General features: G+C 39.6%; 1 protein-coding gene across 1 annotated transcript; it reads right to left on the bottom strand.

Moving 5' to 3' along the window:
* Nucleotides 1-969: 969 nt before the first annotated feature.
* LOC123792480 (putative olfactory receptor 10D4) lies at nt 970-1,905 on the bottom strand. The gene has a single exon (XM_045797620.2). The coding sequence runs from the start codon at nt 1,903-1,905 to the stop codon at nt 970-972; it is 936 nt and encodes a 311-aa protein (XP_045653576.2).
* Between the last annotated feature and the right edge of the window lie 7,033 nt (nt 1,906-8,938).

Genomic DNA, 8,938 nt, shown 5'->3' with positions numbered 1-8,938 from the left:
GCTGCTTGAATTTGAGTGAAAATTCTAACATGGGCTTTCTATAACAGACAAAGATAAATCAGTGTTCCTTGTTTTGGAAAAACATGTAGTAATATATTTAAACTTGATTGGGTTGTTTGTTTTTTTACTATCTTTTACAAAACTAAAGCTGATTCTTTTAGGAGCTAATAAAAAAATGATTCAAGTTCATAGCCTTCCAGGCAGCTAATAATGCAAGAATAATATTCAGATCCTGGTGGAGTGTGCATACCAGAAAAATCTTTAAGCCACACTTGACTATGCATGAGAAAGATCTTGCTTTGAATGTTACTTTATTAGTTTGAGTTGTGGTGTTGATTGACAGCAAGTTGAAGGTTATCCTCTACAAAAAGGAAGGATATTGAGTTCTGGTATTCTATATTGATCTGGGCTTTCTTGAAATTTTTTCCATCCTCCTTTCTCTCTAGATTTTTGTGAATGTGCTTTTGACTGAGATTATAAGATAAGATAAGAAAGATAAGATATAAGATAAGATAAGAACATAGGTCCTCTTAACTTTCAGATATTTAAACAACTAAGCAACACTTTAGGGAGGATTGTGGTTCTGGGAGAGAATTCCACGCAGCATAACAATCATTCCACTGTCTGCTAAGTGAGTCTATTCATCACCTTCCATTATAAAGCCGAGGGAAACATGGGTAGTAAGGAGGGCACATACTGCATGGCGCACTGGGTGTTATATGCAAGTAACGAATCATGCAACATTGCATCAGGAACTGGGGATGTACTGTATGGTGACTAATATAACAAAATAAATATTAAGAAAAACAGAGGGAAACAGGAAGACAGACATATATTTTTAAACTTGGTGAGGTTAAGTGGTAGATGTACTCAGCGTACATTTAATTTCAATATCTTGGAAGCTGCAAATGAAAATTTGTCCTAAGAAATGGAGACTCAGACTTTGCCCAGCAAAGCTTTAGGCTTTTCTCACTTATTCTCCACAGCGAAGCCTCGCTTATGAAATGCACTTCTCAGGGCTGATTTTACGTCCTTATTCCTCAGGCTGTAGATTAGTGGGTTCAGCATGGGTGTGACAAGATTATTCAATATCTGAATTATCGCACCGATCAAGGCACTGGGATTGGGTTGGAGATAGATGATGATTACAGGCCCAAAAGCACAAAGAATCGCAGTGATGTGAGCACTGCAGGTGGAGAAGGCTCGCTCCCTGCCCTCTGCTGAGCGAATTTTTGATATGGAGATCCCAATGCGAGTGTAGGAAACAAGGATGAGAGAAAAGCAAATGAGAGACAAAAGACCAACATTTGTAAAACCTACCCTCTGGGCTAGAGATGTGTCACCACAGGCTAGAGGTAAGACGGCAGGTATGTCACAGAAGTAGTAATCCACCTTATTAGAGGCACAGTAGGACAGCTGGAAGGTGAGGGAGGTTAGAATAATGGCATGAACACAGCCACCCATCCAGGTCCCTGTGGCCAAGATGGCACAGACCCTGTGGTTCATGATGACCATGTATCTCAAAGGATAACAGATGGCGACAAAGCGGTCATAGGCCATCACTGTGTACAGGAAGCACTCCGTGCAGCCCAGGAAATGGTAGAAGAAGAGCTGGGACACGCAGCCCTGAAAAGAGATACCTTGACTCTGCCCTGAAAGGTAGAACAGCATCTTGGGAACAGTTGTTGAAGAGAAACCCAGGTCAAACATGGAGAGGTTTCCCAAGAAAAAATACATAGGGGTGTGCAGCCGAGAGGAGGAGATGATAGCTGTGAGGATGAGCACATTTCCCAAGACAGTACATAAATAGAATGAGGAGAACAGGAAGAAGAGGACCGTCTCCAGGCCCTCTGTCTCAGGGATTCCCAGCAGGATGAATTCAGTCACCATTGTGTGATTTCTCATTTTTAGGGAAGAATCAACTCTTGGGTGTCTGTGGAAAGAAATCTGTGGTTAAATTTAATATGTATGTAAATTAACTGTGTTTAAGCCAGTGAAATGGAAAAGGAGCCAGACGACCTAGAGGTTTACAGAGTAGTGCTTCCTGATAGAAGTGTCTTCATCTGCTTGCTTCTCTCCATTCTGGGCATCTCTCTGCAGGTGCAGTTTCTACTTACAGATGCCCCTTATTACCATCTCACCAAGAAGCCCTACGTGACCAGTCTCCTATCTTCCATTCTTCATGTACTCTACTAAATTGCAGCGATTCCTAGTGCTGCTTTGTGATTCTAAAAGGATAAATATGAAGACTCAATGTCTTTGTTACAAACAAGGTCCCATCCAAGTTTCTTGTATTTGTCTAAGACAATTTGGTCACATTAACTCTCCAAAAACCACTTATGATCCTATAAGCCATACGTACAAAAGATACAGACTCTTTCCAGGATTGCCTCCCTAGGTATGGGGTCAACAATGGGAAACTATCCAGAAGAAGGGTCCCAGATAGCTCTTCGTGAACACAAGATTACATTAACAGGGTCCATGTGCTCTGGATTTTGTGCACGCAAGTAACCAGTAGCCTCCATTTTCCTGAATTTAGTACAATGAATAACAGGTAGTCTCCACTTCAGTCTCTAGAGTCTATAATTGTCTAACCAGACCCAAGCTAAGTACTGGCCTGATCTTATGGCAGCAGAAGGCACAGGGGTAGTAGAGGCTCCTGTCCAATTTCCATATTTTAAAAAATTCTGATATCTTTTTCAACTTGTTTCAACTTTTCCAATACAGTGAGATCCTTAAATTATAGATCAACTCATGAATGCTATTGCCTAAGCCCTTTATGTATCGATCTATCAATCAATCCATCCATCTACTTTTTATTTATTTATTTTTTTGGTGATTATGAGGGGAGTGAGAGCCAAAATAAGAGAAGTGAAGGGCAAGCTTTGGGCACTTACATGGCAAACAGGGGATGTAACTGGCTGGCGCTACTGAATGCTGCTTCCCTTTCCTTCTCCAGTGAAGGAAGGAGCCCTCCTCTGCTAAATCCCCATCTGCTTATAGTCTGCAGGTGGATATCCTGAATTCTTCTCTTTTCAGTCACTTTCAAATAGAATGTCACAAATCTAAATGCGCTTTAACTCCCTCACAGACTCCTCTCTGACTCGAGGAATTGCAATCATTACCAAATGTAGAAGATTTTAAATAACTTTCTCTTCCTTTGGGTATTAATCCCCCAAGTCAGGGACCCTATTGAGCAAGAGAGCAATTAGAGACTTAGACTAATTGGACCTTAGAAATGAGAGAGAGAGAGAGAGAGAGCTGGGAAGAAAAGTGATTAAAGATTGAATCTTTTATGATTTGCATTGTAAAATATACTTCAGTGGAATAATAATTTCTAAAAAATTCATTTGGTGCATATATCATACATTTTATATGTAGATTTATGTATTTACTACTCTCTTATGCATATGTGTTATCTTAATAAACAAATTATATTGTTTTATTGCACTATATGATAGGATCGACTTATTGCAAGCAACAGGAACTGAGATGAGCCAGAGAATTACATTAATGAGTGGAAATGAGTAGGGCAGCTCTAGGGCCCTCAGCAGTAAGAATTTAGGGAGTAGTCCCTGAGCACCCCCACCAGATGATTCAGCCTCAGCTGCCTTTTTCTTCCATGTGCCTCAGCTCCAGATTCAAATCTGATTTCCTTGGCTGGGTCACATGCCTACCTCTGTGGCCAGGGTACAGGATACAGTGGAATGGAGATGGGCAGCTCTCCAAAGGATAGTGGAAAGGTTTATTGCCAGGAAAAAGAGAGAAGCAGAATGTTAAGAGGCCAAGAGAAAGTTCAGCTATCACTCAAAGCGTCTGTCTTATATCACTTGGCATCTGCTCAAACTTCCAAGTTAAATGCCTCGTATATTCTAGAAGTAATTTTTTTGGCAAGGGATGGCTTACCAAATTCCTCATTAAAGACATTCGTTCATTTGCTTATTTATGCATACGTGGATTCATTTGTCTCAACAAATACCAGTTATGACAGGCAGGGCATCGATTACTTGCCAGAAGAACTAGAACGATCAGGGAAGGGGTGGTCAGACATAGTCCCTCTGTTCAAAAATAAGTTTTCTGCGTCTGAGAGGCAAAGAGTTTTTTACAGTCTTATTTTAACCTCATAAAACTCTGATGAAGTCTTCTACAGATGAGGAAAGTTTGAATCAAAGAACAAATCATGGAGCTCACTCTGAAAGTAATTTGGGGATTTGGCCTATCCTTTAGGACTTTTGGCCATACAGTTTCTGATCTGCAGGATTCAGTGTTTAAGGAGTGTTTAGGGGGTGCTTGGGTGGCTCAGTCGGTTAAGCGTCTGACTCTTGATTTCAGCTCAGGGTTGTGGGATGGAGCCCTGAGTCAGGCTCCATGTTCAGCCTGGAGTCTGCTTGGGATTCTCTCTCTCCCTCTTCCTCTGCCGCTCTCCTCACCCCTCCCCACTGCTCATACACACACTCTCTAAATAAATAAATACATACATACATACATGAAATCTTTGGGGCTCCTCCATGGCTCTGTCACTTAAGTGTCTGCCTTAGGCTCAGGCCATGATCTCAGGGTCCTGGGATGGAGCCCTGACTCAGGCTCCTTGCTCAGCGGGAAGTCTGCTTCTCCCTCTGTTCCTTCCCCTGCTTGTGCTCTCTCTCTCTCAAATAAACAAATTATATATATACATATATATATATTTAAAGGAGTGTTTAGGTAGGTACACTATTCCAAACACCTCTGGAATTTTAATGTGAAAGTAAACAATGCTTTTGTTGCATATCTAACTAATGATAAAAGGATATAAAAGTTAATCATTCTACCATCCTATATATTTCTGATTGTCTTTAATGTTTTGAGGCAGGATGACTGACTTGAAAAAGCTGTACAAATAGAAAATATGGTAAATACCCTTTTGAGTAAGAAGTGAAATACCATTAAATTTACCTTGGCCTGGTACCTATTTATTCAGGGAAGACATATGTCATGGACTGTCTTAGATGTCCAACCTGAACATTTAGAATCGAGGCGATTGTGTGCTAAATTAATATCATGGGTACGTGAAAATACAAATGGTCTACATTCCCAAAAGGTCAGCTGCTTTCAGTGATGATACCTATTACAGAACAGTGATCAAATCTCAACAGGGCAGACTTTAATAGAATAACTCAGGAAGTTTTCTTATTTTTGTTTACACTTTCCTCCAGAAAGTGTAAAATATTCCAGAATTATCATAAGCAACAAAAGTATAATTGCAAGCTGTATTTTATCTACACTGTTAAGCGAGGTTTCAAGTTTGGTTTTTATAATAATATATTGCTATTTAAGCCCCTCAGTTTGGTGGTTGTATTTTGTGTAGGAATAAATAACTGAAAAGTTAATCTTTGGCCTTGAGGCTGAACCTGTAAAGGCAGGTTTCATTCATTCTTTGTTTGTTTTGTTTTTTGTTTTTTAAATTTTTATTTGAATTCCAGTTAGTTAACATACAATGTAGTGTTAGTTTCAGGTGTACAATATAGTAATTCAACACTTCCACACAACACCATTCCCATCACCTTTTTTTTTTTAAGATTTTATTTATGTATTTGACAGAGAGAGACAGTGAGAGAGGGAACACAAGCAGGGGGAGTGGGAGAGGGAGAAGCTGGCTTCCCGCTGAGCAGGGAGCCTGATGCGGGGCTGGATCCCAGGACCCTGGGATCACACCCTGAGCCAAAGACAGAGGCTTAAGTCTTAACCCCTGAGCCACCCAGATGCCCCTCCCATCACCTTTTTAATTCATCCCCTCACCCACCTCCCTTCTGGTCACATTATTCTCTATAATTAATGTTCTCTGTTTCTTTGTCTCTTTCCCTCTCTCTCTTATTTTTTGCCTTTGCTTGCTTGTTTGGTTTCTTAAATTGCACATATGAGAGAAATCATATGGTATTTCTCTTTCTCTGACTGACTTTTTTCACTTAGTGTTAAACTCTCTAGCTCCATTCATGTCTTTGCAAATGGCAAATATTCATATATATATATATATATAATATATATAATATATAATATTCATATATACACAAATATATATATATATATATATATATATATATATATATATATATATATATATATATATAATCTTTATCCATTCATCAATGGATGGACACTTGGGCTGCTTCCATATCTTGGCTAATGTAAATAATGCTGCTATGAACATAGGGGTCATTCATTTTTAAAAAAAAAAATCTTTACTGAGCTGTAATTGACAAAAATTGTATATGTTTAATTTATACAACTGGATGTTTTGATGTATGTATACACTGTAAAATGATCAACACAGTCAAGCTAATTAGCATATCCATATTGCCTCACAAAATAACCTCTTCTCTTCTCTTCTCTTCTCTTCTCTTCTCTTCTCTTCTCTTCTCTTCTCCTCTCTTCTCTCTCTTCTCTTCTCTTCTCTTCTCCTTTTCTTTTCTTTTTTCCCATGTGTATGGTAAAAGCATTTAAGACCTACATCTTAGTAAATCTCAAATATTCAATATAACATTGTTAATTATAGTCACCATGCTGTACAATACAGTTCTAGAACTTACTCATCTTGTGTAACTAAAACTTTGTCCCCCAAGTTGTGTGTTAAATGTAGATTCTATGTGTATATCAAGTATTTCTATTTAATGACATTGACCTTTTAAATTAATGATTTATTTATGCTTTACTCAGCAAAGCTATGTACCTAGGTTTTTTTATTTGCTTCAACAGATGAAGAGCACATTAAAGAAATGATCATACAAAAAAGCATTTCACCCTTTAGGAAATTTAATTTATTAAAGACTAACATTTATTCAGAAAGCCTTGCAGTATACACAGCACTGTGTTTGGTAGTGAAGGTCCTACAGAAAACTGAATGATAGAATGACGCCCTTGCTCCAGGTTCTCAATCTGGGACAGAGAAAGGGAGAAGAGTAAGGAGGCCTATTGGGGGAAAGAGCCATTCTCCCTTTCTCTCCTTGTTTCAGCATTCTCTCCTGTGACTGGGTGGATGAATCAGGCAGCTCCTGTATTACAGGTCCTACTGTCTCCAATTCAATCAGGGAAGAGGAAGAGTCTCCACTTGGACTCAGTTTAAACCACATTTTCCAGTCAACTTAGCAGAGAACACTGTGACAGGGAATATTGAGATCTTTCTGACCTTTTAGTCCTCAGTTTGCTGGTGAATGCTGTTTTCATTTTTTATGAGTTAGCACCTAAGAATTGGGTAGAAGTCGAGGTGCTAAGCCCGTAACAAGTCATTCTGACAGGGCATGAGAGCAATCCCAATAAAGAAAAGTCATAGGATTGCCAGCAAACACTTGAGGTAGGTAACCATGAATTAATAGTATTGCTAAACTGCCTGGTTTGTGATTTTTCTCTAAGAAAGCCTCATGGGATGGGTTCAGGAATGGAGCAAGCAGGTGGGATCCCTGAAGACTGCGTGGGAAGTACATGATGGAGGGAAGGATCTGAGTACTTTGGAACTAGTTATAATAATAGTAAAAAAATCCAAACTAAATAAGAAGCTAAGACAAGGAAGGGTTGAGAAGAGGAAAGAATGTGATGTAAACAAGTTAGAAGTTTCATTGGAGTCATTTATTCATTCCCGAAAAATTTAGTAGCAGCTGTAGTGACATGCTAAAACTGCTCTGTTCTGGGGTGTCTTGATGGCTCAATTGGTTAAGTGTCTGACTTCGGCTCAGGTCATATCTGAGGGTCCTGGGATGGAGTCCCACATCAGGCTCCCTGCTCAGCAGGGAGGTTGCTTCTCTCTTTCCCTCTGCCTTTCTCCCTGCTCATGCTCTCTCTTTCTCTCAAATACATGAAAAAATAAATAAAAAATAAAACAACTCTGTTCTGGTGAACAGGGATTGTCTTTGGTCTCTGCTCTCAAAGAGGTGACAGTCTACTAAAAGAAGGACACTAATCAAATAATCATACATATAACTTATAATTATTTAATGTGGCAAATGCTAGGAAGAAAAGTTCAATGGCTTGAAAAGGGAGAGAATATCTGTGTTTGCTCAAGTTCCTCCTTCCCGTCAGTACACATATGTGCACATTATAATTTGGAGCTAGGTGGTGCTCCCTGAAGGTCAGGGAGGACTTCCCTGGGAAAATGTTATCCCACCTGAGACCTGAAGAGTGAGTAAGGGTGCAGGAAGGGGAAAGCACAGCACATTTGAGGTGCGGCAAAGCGTGTGCAAATGCTTTGAAAGGGAGCACAGCTTGAACGACCCAAGGAAAGAGAGGAAAAGAATTGTGAGATCAGGCTTGAGAGGCTGAATGGGAAATGATAATTCAGGGCCTGGCGGATCTCTGTAAAGGGATGGATGGTGTCTCTGCGCAGAGCTTTAAGAAGCGCTAAGAAGGATTTCAGCAGCCTTGCATTTGAGTGTATTATGGGAGGGAGGGAATACAAACAGATAATCCTAACTGCTGGAGGGAGCTAGAATACACCGAGGGTGATAAATGAGGAAGATCTTTGCACTACAGAATTTGAGATACTTGGTCAGGAAAAAAGGAGAAAAGACAGTCACTAGGTCAGAGAGATGCTACTGAGAATGTATGTGGATTAATGCCCTGCTTTAGCCTAATCTGATGACACCAGAACAGAAAGAACTTCATTTTGTGCTCTTTGAGTTTCTGTACCTGAACATACACTGAGAACCAGACTTTGATTCTGATAATCGGTAGAGCCCCCACATAGGTATCTTCTGGGAACACTCAGAAGACTAGAGCCAACTGAGGATAGAAACTAGTGAGGATGAGAAAAACAGGACCACCCTCTGGGGGATTAAGACATTTTATTACAAATTAGTTCAGACACAATTTATAAGCCACATAATACATACTATACCTTTGGGTTTAGAAATTATTGTCCAGTCTTTCCTCCAAAGTAATTGTTCTTTTTTCCCCCTAAAACTTTCTGGTTTGC

This window comes from Ursus americanus, chromosome 16 (assembly GCF_024610735.1).
Source record: "Ursus americanus isolate L20-20 chromosome 16, mUrsAme1.1.p, whole genome shotgun sequence".
Taxonomy (NCBI): Eukaryota; Metazoa; Chordata; class Mammalia; order Carnivora; family Ursidae; genus Ursus; species Ursus americanus.
This window is presented reverse-complemented; position numbering and strand designations above follow the sequence as displayed.

Excerpts from the sequence above, each read along its gene's own strand:
- LOC123792480 (XM_045797620.2), bottom strand. The coding sequence starts at position 1,905 with ATGAGAAATCACACAATGGTGACTGAATTCATCCTGCTGGGAATCCCT.